At 36.6% G+C, this 15,351-nt stretch overlaps 1 protein-coding gene and 1 long non-coding RNA gene across 2 annotated transcripts in view; one reads left to right on the forward strand and one right to left on the reverse strand.

Annotated features, from left to right (window-relative positions):
* Window positions 1–15,351, forward strand: part of LOC116625057 — a 51,287-nt gene that overhangs the window by 5,455 nt on the left and 30,481 nt on the right. The gene's annotated exons all lie outside the window — the stretch shown is intronic.
* Window positions 1,385–15,351, reverse strand: part of CYYR1 (cysteine and tyrosine rich 1) — a 101,216-nt gene continuing 87,249 nt past the window's right edge. Inside the window, exon 4 of the mRNA XM_032393358.1 lies at window positions 1,385–6,018. Within this exon, the coding sequence (XP_032249249.1) occupies window positions 5,834–6,018 (185 nt within the window). The 3' untranslated portion in view covers window positions 1,385–5,833. The remainder of the gene's footprint in view (window positions 6,019–15,351) is intronic.

Raw genomic sequence — 15,351 nt, forward strand, 5'->3', positions numbered from 1 at the left:
TTAAGGTCCATCCTTGTTGTCCCAAATAATAGGATTTCCTAATTTTTTAATGGCTGAATTACATTCCTTTGTGTAAACACACACACACACACACACACACACACACACCACAACTTCCTTATCCATTCATCTATTGATGGACACTTAGATTGTTTCCATGTCTTGGCTATTGTAAATAATGCTGTTATGAACATGGGGGTACAAGATATCTTTTTGAGGTAGTATTTTCATTTTCTTTGGATATATTCTCAGAAGTGGAATTTCTAGGTCATTTGGTAGTTCTATTTTTAATTTTTTAAAGATTTCTCCATACTATTTTCCACAGTAGCTGCATCAGTTTACATTCTCACCAGCAGAATCTCTTATGATCCTTTGAATTTCTGTGGTATCAGCTGTAAGTCTCCTTTTCTATTTGTAATTGTGTTGATTTGGGTCCTTTCTCTTTTTTCCTTAGTTGGTCTGGCTAGGGTTTTGTCAGTTTTATCTTTTCAAAGAGCCAACACTTAGTTTGGTTTACTTTTTTCTATTATTTTTCTGTTCTCTATTTCTGTTGTAATCTTCATTATTTTCTTCTGCTAACTTTGGGTTTAATTTGTTCTTCTTTTTCTAGTTCCTTAAAGCATAGAGTTAGGTTGTTTATTTGGGACCTTTCTTGCTTCTTACTGTAGGCATTTATTATTATGAACTCTCTTAGAACTGCTTTTGCTACATCCCATAAGTTCTGGTGTGTTGTGTTTCCATTTTTGTTTCTCAATAAACTTTTTTATTTCCCCTTTAATTTCTTCTTTGATCCACTGGTTGTTGAGGGCAGTGTTAATTTCTATATGTTTGTGAATTTTCTGGTTTTCCTCCTGTTACTGATTTCTAGTTTCCCTCCTGTTACTGATTTCTAGTTTCACACTATTGCGATCAGAGAAGATACCTGGTAGGAGTTCAGTCTTTCCGAATTTGCTAAGACTTGTTTAGTGGCCTAACATATGGTCGGCCCAAGAAAATGTTTCATGTGCTCTTGGGAAGACTGTATATTCTGCTGTTGTTGGCTAGAATGTTCTTTATACTTCTGTTAGGTCCATTTGGTCTTATAGTGTTGTTCAAATCCACTGTTCTCCTATTTCCTTATTGATTCTCTGTCTGGATGATCAATCCATTGTTGAGAGTGGGGTAATAAAGTCCTCAAATACTGAGATACTGTTTATTTCTCCTTTTAGCTCTGTTAGTTTTTGCTTTATATATTTAGGTGCTCCTATCTTGGGCACTTAAGTATTTATAATTGTTATATCTTCTTGATGTGTTGACACTTTTATCATCACATAATGACCTTCTTTGACTCTTTTTTTTTTTTTTTTTTTTTACTATTTTCAAAGTCTATTTTGTCTGATATAAATATAGCTATCCCTGCTTTTTTTTTTTTTTTTTGGCACAATTTGCTTTAAATGTCTTTTTTCTGTCTGTTCATATTCACTCTCAGTCCATGTGTGTCTTTAAGGCTAAAGTGGTCTCTTTTAGTTTGATATTGTTGGATCTTGTTTTTTAAATACACTCAGCCATTCTATGTCTTTTGATTGAAGAATGTAATGCATTTACATTTAATGTAATTATTTATAGGTAAGGGCTTACTATTGCCATTTTGTTAATTTTTTTCCTCATTTCTTTGTAGATCCGTTGTTCCTTCTTTCTTATCCTGCTTTCTTTTTTTGTGTTTCGATTTTTTTGGTATCAGTATGCTTTGACTTATTTATTGTGTTCTTTTGTGTGATTACCTCAAGATCTTCCCTTGTGGTTACCATGAGGCATGCATAATATATCTTAAACTCATAACACCCTATTTTAAACCTATATTAAGCCTATAAATAAATACAATTTTTATACTTTATACTTTTACTTCTGCCCCTCACATTTTAGATTATTGCAGTTATAATTTATTTCTTTTAGCTGGTGTAACTAATAACAGATTATTGTATCTATGGTTATTTTTGCTACATTCCTTTAAAAAAGTTTTAAACTAGAGTTGTGAGTGAGTGATGTATCACTATTACCATATTGCAGAATCCAGTTATGACTATATATTTGTCATTGCCAGTGAGATTCATGTTACCTTTTTGTGTTTTGTTTCTTGTAAGGTAGGTCTGGTTGTAATTAACCCCCTCAGCTTTTGTTTGTTCAGATAGTCTTTATCTCTCCTTCATTTCTGAAGGACAGCTTTTCCAGGTATACAGTTTTGGTTGACAGTTATTTTCTTTCAATGTTTTGAATATGGCATCCCATTTTCTCCTGGCCTGAAGAGTTTCTGTTGAGAAATCCAATAGTCTTAGGGGGGGTCCTCGTATGTAAGTTCTCTCTTTCCTCTTGGTGCTATTAAAAAATATTTTGTCTTTGACTTTTGACTATATAATTATAATGTGTCTCAGTGTAGCCCTCTATCCTTAGGTTCAAACTGTTTGGGATCCTTTGGGCCGTGTGGATCTATATATCCATTTTTCTGCCCAGGTTCAGGAAGTTTTCAGCCATTATTGCTTCTGTCCCTTTCTCTTTTTTTCCTTCTGGACGTCCTGTGATGCACATATTGTTTCTTTTCATTGTCATATAATTTCCATAGGCTTTCTTTGCTATTTTTAATCTTTCTTTCTCCTTGGGTAATTTCCAATGTCCTATCCTTCAGGTTGATGATTTTTTTTTTTTCTGCATGTTTGAATCTACTTTTGAAACTCTCTATTGAATTCTTCAGTTCATTTATTGTATTTTTCAACTCTGAGATTTCTGTGTTTGTTTTTTTGATGGTTGCTATTTCCTTGTCAAACTTCTCCTGTTCATGCATTGTTTTCCTAATTTTGTTAGTTTTCTGTCTCTGTTCTCTTGAAGTTCACTAAACTTCTTTAAGAGATTTGTTCTGAATTCTTTGTCTGATAGTTTATAGGTTTCCATTTTTTTTAGGGTCAGTTCTTGGAGTTTTATTAGTTTCCTTTGGTGGCCTCATATTTACCTGATTTTTCATGATCCTTGATTTCTTGCATTGGTATCTGAGTATTTTAGTAATTAATCTCTTTTTCCAGACTTTATAGGTTTGCTTTGGCACAGATAGTTCTTCACTAGTGAGCTCATTTTATTTTTCTGGGTGTGTCTGTTGGTAATGTCTTTGGGCAGGCAGGGCCTGCTATTATGGACTGCTTTGGTCAAGGCAACTTGCCTTGGATGGACAGGGATGGGGTATTGTACCACTGGATGAAAATAGTTGGATATGACTCCTGGCTTGGTTCACTATCCAAGAGGCTGTAGGATGGGGTCCTCAGTTGCCTTATTCTCTGCTCAGGCTTACTAGATGGTTGGGACTGGGTCTGCATTCAGTAGTAGATGGAATTATGTTCCCTGCTTCTCTGCTTGGCAGGGCAGCAGCCCAGGTTCAGGGCACATAGAGATCATTGTTTGGGGGCTTCAAATCAGGCCTGAGTGTCCACTGAATTCCCTGCTCAGGTGATGCTCTGCAGATGGAGGAAGTTGTGCTCACTGTTCAAGTGCCACTGTATGTAGGGCTGTTAGATGGACTATATGGCTTCCCTTGTGCTCTGGTTAGGTTCCCTGGTCAGATCGCTGAAGGCTATATTTAGCCATGAGCAAGGCCATGAATTAGATTCCCTTTCTGTGTGCAATAGGAGAAGCAGCTGTAAAACTGGTAAAGCTCTTTGTCTTAACTCAAGAAGATCCACGCCTTAAGTTCCCTGGCCAAATTAGGCCAATGGCTCTGCAAACTACTGGCTCTGTCTGCTCCTCTCTCAGCTCAAGTGCCACTGGGCCACACAGCTTCCAGGAGTTGTCTCTAGCCCTTCTGGTCAGATGGTGCTGAAGGCACTCTCCACAGTGTGTGGGGCTGTGACTCAGTACCCTGCCTATGTATGAGCAAACTGGGCCATAGGGCTGGCAAACATCTTGTTTGAGGATCTGAATCAGGCAGATCTGTACCTCTCCAAGTTCCCCAGTCAGAGTGTACTTCTAGCTTGGTTCTACAGATGAGCAAAGCCACTGGTTGAGATTACTATTTGGGCACTGCCAATATGAACTTGGTCTGCCAACATCCATGTGCTGGTTGTTGTAAGCTCCTCCCTCATTCTCTGTCATAGTTATATTTCCAGTGGCTGAGCCCTGCAATTCCAGTGGTATGGGATGAGAGTAGGGGTGCTCACAGAGTGACCCACAGTGCTGTGGGGGCAGTGCTGGTTGTTCCCTCTTGGGTTCTCTTTTCCACTGGAGGAACTGGAGGCTCAGGAGACACCTCTCCCCATGGTGCTGCACTGTCCTGGGGAACGGGCAATACAGTCAACATGCAGTAACTTCTCTTACCCCTCTAATACAGTCTGTCTCAGTCTCTGAAGTCTGTGTGGGGGGTATTCTTCAGCTCCGATCCTGCGTTCTAGGATTCTCTCAATGACGTCTTGTTTTGGGATAGCTGTTAGTTGTTCTTGTAAGGGGGAGCAAATTTAGGACTGATGTATGTCACCATTTTGGTGGCATCACTCTCCCCCAGTATTTTGTCAATGTAAATTTTAAATATATGAAAGGGCCCACATAAAAATATAAATGTTAAGGTCACTTGCAGCAAAATACAGCACATTAGAATTATTTAGCCAAAATTTTATACTTGAAGTTAGGCACTTCATAACATTTGGATTTTGGCAAAAGGCAACAGTTTGATGTCAATATCTTAACCTTTCTATTAACTGTATAACTTTTTCAAGGGAATATATTTTCAAAATATTACAGAAGAGAAATCTGTCTAAGCTACATATGAATGGAATTCCACAGAACAGAATGCAAATTTCATTTTCCCTTCTTCTTTTCATAAACTGTTATATATCTTCACGGTCAAGTTCTACAGTTTTACTCCCTGATGTAAAATCCCATGGGAATATTCAGCTTCTAATCTTTTAATCTGAAATGAAGTATCTGTTGTTTGTAGAACTTGATACAGTGTTTTTTCCCACAGTTGGAATAACTTTTGTCATAATAAAACACTAAAGTCAGATGATTTTTAGACGGCAGTAGCTAGCACTGAAGAGTTCTTGGCTTCAAGCAGCTGTCGAGTCCCTTTGATCCTGTTTTAACTTGTCAAATTAAATAGATAAGATTAAACTGCTCTAATTGTTTTCATTCTTGGAGGCATAGAAATTTACTTCATACTTAACTAAACCATGAGCAGAATGTTTGGGTCCCAGTGGACCCATCTACCGTTTGATTTAGCTGTCCTTTCTAGAACATGTCTCTACCAGATAGATTCTGTTTGAAGTCTTGGTAATAGGAAACTTCACAAAACAATCTAGTCAATAAGGAAGCTCCAACTCCTCTTTCTTATCCTGAAACCAAAGTTCTTTGTTCTTATCCAGAAACCAAAGTTTCTGTAGCTTCCATCCAGTGCTTTAAACAGTGAAAGGCACAGAGTAGGCTCTCATGCACTTGAACAGTATTTACTGATGAACAAAAGAATGAATAATTCTAGTTCTGACTTTTAAAGCTACACAGAATATAGTTGTTTCCTTATGTACTCCAGGCTATTCTCCTCTCTTACATCATTCTTCTTTTTCCAGGATCAATATTGCAGTTTCCTTAAACAATATGATTTTCAGATGTTTTGTCTGTCTCATTACTCTTCTCTGAATGTGATTGCATTGATCAGTACATCTCTTCAAATGTGATACCATTGAACCAAACAGTACTCCAGATGGGGTCAGCTCAGAGAGGGGTAAAAACTCAGTATTTCTTAGCCTGGATATTCCACCTGACATATTGTTTGACCCAAAAAAGTATTCCTTAGAGCAATCCTTTCCTGTTTCTGAGTAGAGGCATTTTATTCCAGGCAAGATCTCTGATTGGCACATATTCTGTTCTGGGAGAAGGATTGTTTTCTTGAATTTCCAGGGTAAGGAGGGGGTGGAGAACGCTGTGCTGAAGCCTGTGGGGTCGGGGAGTAGGGAGGTGGCAAGTCGGCACAGTATTCCATCTCATGGTCATAACTATAGGGGGGTGGTGCCACTGAAAAAGAAAAAGTAAAGGGCATCAGGCATTTAGCAAATATTTGAGTGTCTACTATGTTTAAACCACTGGGCTGAGTACTTTGGGACAGGGCATAATTTTTGCCTGCAAAAATCTTAGTTTTATTGGTTTGAGGACACGTGTATGAAAGGGCAAGTGCTACAAAAAGTGGTACCATTGGCCAAAATGTTTAGAATTGGTTGCTTAGGGAAAGTTTCTTGGAAATAGGATGCTAAATGGGCAGATAAAGAAAAGACTAGGTGCTAATTCCAGATTGAACAAAAGCACAGAAGCAGGAGAGCACTTTTGTTGAAAGCAAAAAGTACATGGAAGGGGGAAATGGGAAGAAGTGTTGAGAAATCTGATGGTATCATCATCATGGTGGGCTTTGACTTTCACATAAGGAGTGTGTGATGTGCAGTTACCAAAGATTTTTTGAATATGCTAGTGAATATGCTTGGGAGGGTGATTTTCTCAGCAGTATGGATTGAAGTGAGCAGAAGAAAAGGAGAGATGATGTAATAGCATATGTGAAGGATTATAAACGACTCATGGCATTGGGAGGGAAAATCATAAGAGACCTTGAGCAGCTGAGTGCTTCGGTGATGACTAGGTAGGTAGAGAAAGAGGTGGAGAGTGAAAGAAGACGTCCAGGTATTGGGCACCGTTTATTAGACTCCAGTAACTTAGAAGGTCATGGAGCCATTATAGGAATAAGAAAAAAAAGCGAGGATGGGCAAGCACATTTGTGGATGGGAATGAAGAACTTAGTTTTCTAAATATTATTTGAAAATGTTTCTTAAATTATTTTTTTACTGTAATATATGTCAGTGTGTTTTAAATCACATTTAGTACACTTCATTATGACCATGTATTGGTGTCTATTTTGTAGTGATCTCAGTCCCATGTCAAGGGTTGGAAGAGAGGTACCCCTTGAGTATTCCATGTCTTCAAGAACCAATCATTCTGCAACATCTGAGCAACCCCTCTGATGATTTGCCAGTATTTGAATTATCATCAAGATCATGATTCTGGTTGGAAACTGGCATACCTTAATTGCTTACTATGAATGTAGCCTAAATCACAAGACTAGTGTCATAATAATGCAAATAAATGGCCAAGATTTTTAAACATTAGAATGGCAGAAAAGAACAAGCAACATTTCAATAAACTTATTTTTAAAATATCTTCTAGGGATGCCTGGCTGGTCAGCTGGTGGGGCATGAGACCCTTGACCTCAGGGTTGTGGGTTTGAGCCCCACATTAAGTGTAGAGATTACTTTAAAATAAAATCTTAAAAAAATAAAAAAATAAATAAAATGTCATCTAAATTGTGCTCTTACCAATAAGATTATGGTAGTGTTCTGATCAATATGCATGCAAAAACATAGGGCTTCACCCTATTTGCAAACACTAACAATGTTTCTTCTGGATCCCTTTAATTTGGCTTGTTTTACCAGGAGCTTGATGATTTGAACCACTACTGATCTGCCTGTACTCAGGGATGTGAGGACACAGAATTGGGTCACCTGAGAAAAGAGGAAAATGGAGACAGAGAACTGGGTGGGATGTCCTCTGAGGACTGCTCTACTGAGCAAAGGCTTTGCAAGTCTCCAGGCGAAGGGCTCCTAGCAGAGGACAGCTGTATTCAGCTTCTCTAAGGCTGCTTTAAACACTTGAGGCTGGGCTATCAAAAGCTTTGTTTTCTATAACAAAATGGAACAACTCCTGTGGAGTCTAAACACACATTCCCTCTGCATTACACCCACTCCTTTGCTTCATTATATCCAGGAGGACTAAGACAAAGAGATTTAGAATATACTTCATCCAAGCCAAGAAATACAGGCTCCATGTAAAATAGGAAGTTACAGCTGGATACCTATTGAACTTTTCTTATAAGCATGTGGTTCTAAGCTGTTTTTATGTTGAAGCTTTTCCCTGCCTCCCACTTGCGGAGCACACGCTGAAAGAGTCTACAGATTGCATCATTCTCTGTCATGAAGCCGTGGTATCTATTTATGCTTCGGTAACAAAGCGTTTGTATTTTGCCATCTGCATTAAAACTGCTAGAGGACATTTCAGTGAGATTCCCTATGGTTTATACAGCTGCTTGTTGAACATGAATATTTAAGATATGATTAGATTCATATGGCCCTCTACTCATATAGCTTTTGAATTTTGATAAAGTGATAATATGCAGAAGAGCAATATTCTGAGGACTATCCATCATGAAATAAACATGGCACATCTTTTATAGTATTAGCTACTAGAAGACTTTTTAAAATAAGACTTGTATAACTGTGGACTCTGCTATCTTTCTTTCTTTCTTTCAGATAATAAGGTTTCACTAGGAAGTAAACTTTTCAAGGTATCAATTTTAGAAAATTCCTGATTAACTCTAAAAGGTTTTGTTCTTTCTTAAAGGTCAAAGCATCTTTCGAAGACGTATGGATGCAGCTGGAGATATGGTGCCTTTGAAATTCTTTCATCATCAATATTCCAACTCTCTTAAGTACAGCAAATATGCCATTTATCCTTAATGTCATTATAGTTCTCTACAATATTACAAAATTTAGGGATGCTATGAAATTCATAAAAGAAATTTATTGTTTTTCACCCACTCAGGCCAACATCTCTGAAGCAAACATAAAGGGAAGATGCACGGTGTTACCAAAACCTATACAACATTATTTTTAAAAATTTGGAAACAGAGGAAAATCATCCATAATTTTGCCACCACGATTTAACAAGTAACATCTTTATATAATCTCTTCTAGTCATTTGTGGTTTTTATACCCTTGTAGTCATGTAAAATGAGTATATGCTTTTTTACTTTGGATTATAACATAGTCTTTTTCATTCTGCTACATATTCTTCATAAACTTTATTGTTAATGGCTGCCTATTATTCTGACTGTTCACTTATTTTGAGATTAACAATTTTTTATTATTATAAGTAATGGAAAGATGATTACCTTTTCACACATTGACTTTTTTATTATTATTTTGAATTAGTTCTTTAGAATAAGATTCCAGGAATCAACTAACCGGTTATCATTTAATATTTTGGTAATTTAACGTTAAAAAATAGTTCTTTATTTTATATTTCTTTGATAGTAGCTAGATTTGACATTGTTCTACAACTTGTTTACTGTCTGTAGTTTACTTACATTTTTCTTTTTTAAAGATTTTATTTATTTATTTGAAAGAGAGAGCAAGCGGGGCGGGTGGGGAGGTAAGGGATAAGCAGACTGCGCTGAGCTTGGAGCTGATGTGGGGCTCGATCTCATGACCCTGAGACCATGATCCTGAGATCATGACCTGAGCCAAAACCAAGAGTCAGACATTCAACCAACTGAGCCACCCAGGTGCCCCTACTGTTTATTGGGTAATTGTTGTTTGTTTTGGACTGGTAGTTTAAAAACTGGAATCTTAATTAGAATCAAGATATAATTAAGATAACAAGATATAAACAAGTATACAAAGGTATGTGTCTTTTCTAGGTATCTTTCTAAAAATAACTGTCAAAATGGTTAATTATATTATTTTTACTTACTGACATACTGAAATTTAAAACTTGTATCTAACAAAATATATGGTTATCTTTTTGATCTTTTCTCTATTGTTAAACTCAAAAATTTGTCTTCTCTTTTGGATATCTGATTCATAGCCAAACTATTTCTATTTATATATTTAAAGCTTCCTTATATCTGTTATTTTATTTGGTGTATTTTTGTGTCAAAGTTTATTTTTCTTAAGTTTTAAATTTTAGCTAAGCCAAATTATCTATGTGGTTTCTTAATCCTCATTTTTCACATTGTTTGTTATCTCTCCTTTAGTTTGTTAAATTTTAATGTACTAGTTCTGTTCCAATGATCAACACATATCTTTTTATACCATTAACACCTCATTTTAATTATTTATTAATTTAAATGGTTTTAATATCTGTAGGACAGGTGAATCTCATGACTTTTTTTAACATGTTTAAAAAAATTTTTATTGAGATATAATTGACATGTAACATCATGCAAGTTTAAGGTGTACAACATGTTGATTTGATATATTTATATACCGCAATATGATCACCACCTGTTAAATTAATTAAACAAGGAGACTCTTATACTGAGGTGGCTCTATTGTCATAGTGAGTAAACCAAAATGTAAGCCTGTAAATGCTTCAAAGTTACAAAATCAAAACACTAAGGACAACCAGTCACAAATTGCCAACTAGGCTTTAAGCTATAGCCAGTGAAATAATTTCCTTTCTTTGCTTCTACATTTTCTCTGTATAAGGCAGGGAACTCCTAATCATTTCCAGTATGGTGCTATCTGATTCAAATCAATTTTTGCTCAAATAAACTCTTAAAATGTCTAGTATGCCTCAATTTGTCTTTTAATACACCTTAGCATTAGCTTATGACATTTTAAAAAAGATCTATTTATTTACTTTAGAGAGAGAGAGAACAAGTGGGAGGAGGGGCCGAGGGAGAGAATCTTCAAGCAGACTCTCGGCTGAGCACGCAGCTCCATGCGGGGTTCGATCCCACAACCCATGACATCATGCCTTGAGCAGAAACCAAGAGTCACACGCTCAACCGACTGAGCCATCCAGGCATTCCTAGCTTATGACATTTTAAAAGACAACTTCTAATATTATTGCTAGGAGCAAACCTTCTCCTCCACCCTCCCCCAAACCACACTACTCACAGTTTCCTTGAACCTTACTCGGAGCAGAAACCCACGGAGCTCCCAGCAAGACCTCCACTGCCTCCACTCCCACCACAAAGACCCAATCCTGCCCATTTCTCCTTAACAGTGGCTTAAGATGTAGTTCCCAAAAGGATGATACTATTAGAAGCTATCACTCCCCTTCCCCTCAGATAACATCAAGACAAGTCCAGTCATATTTTACATTCCTCTGTTACCATGAGGAAAAGCTCTTAGAACATCTTTCATTGTAGACCTCTAACTCTGGAAGGCTTTATACATCAAATCTCATTAATTTTCTAAACTTTCCCCACCCCCTTTCACTGTGCTCAAGAGACCACTATGTCTGTCCTCAGAAAAGCCCTTTGTGTCCTCTCTTTTCCATCTCTTTACATGTGACTCTAGCTCAGAATATGAGGAAGTCCTCTTCTAATTGTGTCTGTTTTCCAGAGAAATGAGATCTACTGAGAGTGAGAAAAGTAAGGCTTTTTTTTTTTTTTTTTTTTTTTTAGCTTTGAGAAGAGAGAAGAATGCATGAGATAGTTCAGAGAGCAGAAGTGGACATTTACTGCACCTATTAAAGTCAGATTTTCCCCTGAGAGGGCAGCTTCCTCTGCAGCAGTACTAAATCAGAAGTATTCTTTCCCCCCACATCCTACATCCTATAAGGCCAGAAGGTGCCCTGGGTGTTTTCTGGGATTCTCACAGCCATTTTTCAGACTATGGTCTATATTCTCTCCTTAAAAACCTGAGCTCTTTTGTAGCACACACCATGAGATTATACTACTTTCTACTCCTCCTTGTTAATATCTGTGGTGTGCTCTGCCCTAGACTCTCATTCACTGAAGATTTAGCATCAGGCCCATTATCTTTCTCTGCAACATAACTTTTATTAGTATTCTTGATGATTTCAACATTCATATGTTGAAGTAAATTTCTAGGCCCAAGATGGAGCTTGCTCCTGCCCAGGGTGCCACAGTAGCAACCCAAAACTTAGCTTTCATGTCCCTGTGAAGCTCCACTTGATGGGAAACTTAGTATAGCCACTCAGCTAATCCCCAAACATCAAGCCAACTCTGAGCTCTATACTTACTTCCTGTTCCTTCCCACCCCAAACAAGGTTAACCATGTGGCCCAAGCCAATCAGATATTTTCTGTTTTTCTCTTCTTTGTTTTTTTATCTTTATCCTGTAAAAGCTCCCTGCCTTCCACCTATTTTGCAGTTCTCTGTACAAAGACCATCCACTTCATGAAGTATTAAACAGTTTGTTTGTATCATTAAATTGTTTTCTTTAATCATTTTTTAAATATCTGGACTTTTTTGTGTTAAAAATCTTTTTCTCACCCTTGTACCTATGTAAATCTGACCACTACTCTTTATCTTTCTAGAATACACATTCCAATGTATCTTGAATCTCACCTAGATTTCCAGTTTTACTGATGACATTTAAAAAAGTTAATTTAAACCAATGTAACCTCTTTCCTGTCTTCATGTCTTTCTTTATTCAGCTTAGATTTATGGTCCATCACTAAAATTATTTCTGTGCATTTATCATCAACTTTCTTATCTCCTTTTCTCCCCATTTCCTGACAAAACTCCAATCTTGATTAAATTCAACGTTTTGGCTCTCCCAGACTTGTATCTAGGAGCTTCATGTGGCTAGAGAAAAATGCACAATCATACTGACTGATCTCATTTTCAATGAAAGACTATATTCTTAAGTGTGGAGACTTTTGGCATTGCTTGGAAATTATGCGTTCCTGTAGGTATTTCACCACCCCTCCATTCTCTGAGATTCCTTATCTACAAGCATCTCCTTATCTCACTTTCAGGAGAAGACTTGCTTCTAATTTCAGTAAGAATATAGGCACAATCAGAAGAGAATACCCTCATATCACCAAATCCTTTGATGAGTACACGAAAGTCTTCACATGTTCAGTACATATACTAATAAGGCAGCCTTCATTTGTGAATTCAATGATGCAAATAAAGTTTTCATTTCTTTTTTTAAAATTATTTATCTTAGAGAGAGAGAGAAAAAGAAAGAAATCGTGCACATGTGCATGAGTGGGGGGAGGGGCAGAGAGAATCTGCAACCAGACTCCCGGGTGAGCATGGAGCACTATCTGGGGCTTGGCCCCATGATCCATGAGATCATGACCAGAGCCAAAACCAAGAGTTGGATGCTCAACTGACTAAGCCACCCAGGTGCCTCTAGAGTTTTGATTTCTTAATGAAATATTTCCAAAGATTTTAAAGACTACAAGTCAGTTACTTTATAGAATGTTCCTTAACCTGGGTTTGTCAGATCTTTTCTCATGTTTAGATTCAGGCTGTGAACTTTCAGCCAGAATCCTACACACATGAAGTTATATCATCCTCAGAGTAATTAACACCCAAAGGTGCAAGATGTCCATCTGTCCTTTTTTGGTGATGTTAATCTTTACCGCCTGGTCAAGGTGTTGTCTGGTTTCTCCACTATATAGTTACTATTTTTCTCTTTATAACTAGCAACAAATCTGGGGGTAAGACACTTTAAGACCATGCAAATGTCCTGCCGCACTGCAACCTCTCCCCCCAAATTTAATACCCATTAATGACTCTTGTCCCAAACTTTTCTTATGATGGTTTTAAAATGATGATTTTTCCAATTCCACAACTCGTTTCAATATGTATCCTTTGTCATTTTTCTGTTCCCCAGAACCTCCCCTCTTTCTCCATGGTTTACCTAAATCTATCTGTCCATTATCTATCTATCTATCTATCTATCTATCTATCTATCTATCTATCTATCATCTATTATCTATCTATCATCTATCATTATCTATCATCTATCTATCTATCTATCTATCTATATCATCTATCCATCATCTATCAATCACCAGGGGACTCAATAATGGACTTCAGATCACAAATTTCTTGATAACATTGAAATCTCTTGTTTTCCTTTAACCAAAGGAATTTTGGTTAAAAATCATTTGATTTTTACATTTTTGCCAAGCCTTCTGTTATAGTCTTTCTGTATTGTTTTCTTTCAAGTGTGTATCATCCAAATCTATTTTTTTAAAGGGTTAACATGATCACTTTCTTTTGTTTACACTGAAATTCTGGAGAGTATTGGAAATATAAGACTTGACAAATAATTTTTATTTTCACACTAGCAGTTTTTTAAATAATTGTATTTGAACAAGACACTGTTCATTCTACCCAACATAACAGGAATAAAAAACTATTTTGGAAGGTCACTGTCCAACAAATGATCAGGTGTGGTAGATCACATTTTCTCAGTAATCTCCTCCCCAGGGCACAGCAATAATCTCCACTGTAGGTATCCCCACTGAGCACTTTCACCAAGACTTTCACCAAGGAATATTACCTTGGCTAAATTATTTTCTACTCATGTTATGTGGCCCCCAGGCTGAAGGACTACTATACAGTAAATTGAGTTGTTATCTCATTTATCACAAAGTTAATTAATTATTGTGGATAAAAATATTTTATATTTCCAAGGATGAAAGATTTTGAAAAGCATTCAATACTACTCTGTGTTTTTTCCTATCTTTTAAGTAAAAGCTTAATTAGTGACTTTGAGAAGGAAATGAGAAATAATCAAGCACATTATGCTTTCTGAAGATCTAGCTTTTTTGTGGTAAAAATGCTTCCACCATAAGGTTTATGATGTTTCTCGCATTATTCAGTTCCCAGAACAATGCATTTACTGAAAATGTAACAGGCTGCTGTGATCTGCCAGTATAAATGATGCCACTCTAAAGTTTTAGAAACATGTTTCCATGCATGAAATAGAAACCTCAAACCCAGGAAAACACAAGCCCTCACATTAAAATATTTTGTATCTTCTCTTCTAATTTTATAAAAAATATTTTTTATGTTTTAAAGTGCTTAATGTTCAATTTTAACTAAACTTTTTTTGATTGAGCAAAAGTGTATCTGGAATGTTATCTACAGAAGGCTTCTCCTTGCCTTCTCTCCAATTAATGTCTCCGACTCTCCTCTGTTTTCTTGACTTACGGGTTGACCAGGTAAAAATGGGGAGATGTGAAGAATAAAAAATAGTTCCCCCTATTTTTTCCTTATACCTTAGTTCTAACATCATTACACTAATCCCAGCAATATTTTTAGTAAGTTGGAAAGATTCAAAATTGTGAATTGCTTTTGTAGTGAGTAAAAGTTACATATTCCAGGGTGGAATTTAAGACAAATTCCTTGGGTTTTGATATATAACTAAATCAGATCTTGTCATGAGTTGTGTTCCTCACTTGTTCAGATGTGTCTGCTGAGTGCCCATTATGTGCCAGTCCTGGTATTATAATTGGGATTGGGTAGTGAACAGAATAGAGCACGATTCCTGCCTTGTGGAGCTAGGAGGAAGGGATGGACAATGAACAATAAATATAGCAATTGGACAAACTATATGGTATCTTAGAAGATTAAAAGCACTCTGGAAAAAAATAGAGTAGACTAAGGAGGACACAATGGGGAGGGATATAATACAATCTTTTTTTAAAGTTTTTTTTAAATTTTATTTTATTATGTTATGTTAATCACCATACATTACATCATTTGTTTCTGATGTAGTGTTCCATGATTCATTGTTTGCGTATAACA

The sequence above is a fragment of the Phoca vitulina genome, unplaced genomic scaffold, assembly GCF_004348235.1.
Source record: "Phoca vitulina isolate PV1807 unplaced genomic scaffold, GSC_HSeal_1.0 scaffold72, whole genome shotgun sequence".
NCBI lineage: Eukaryota > Metazoa > Chordata > Mammalia > Carnivora > Phocidae > Phoca > Phoca vitulina.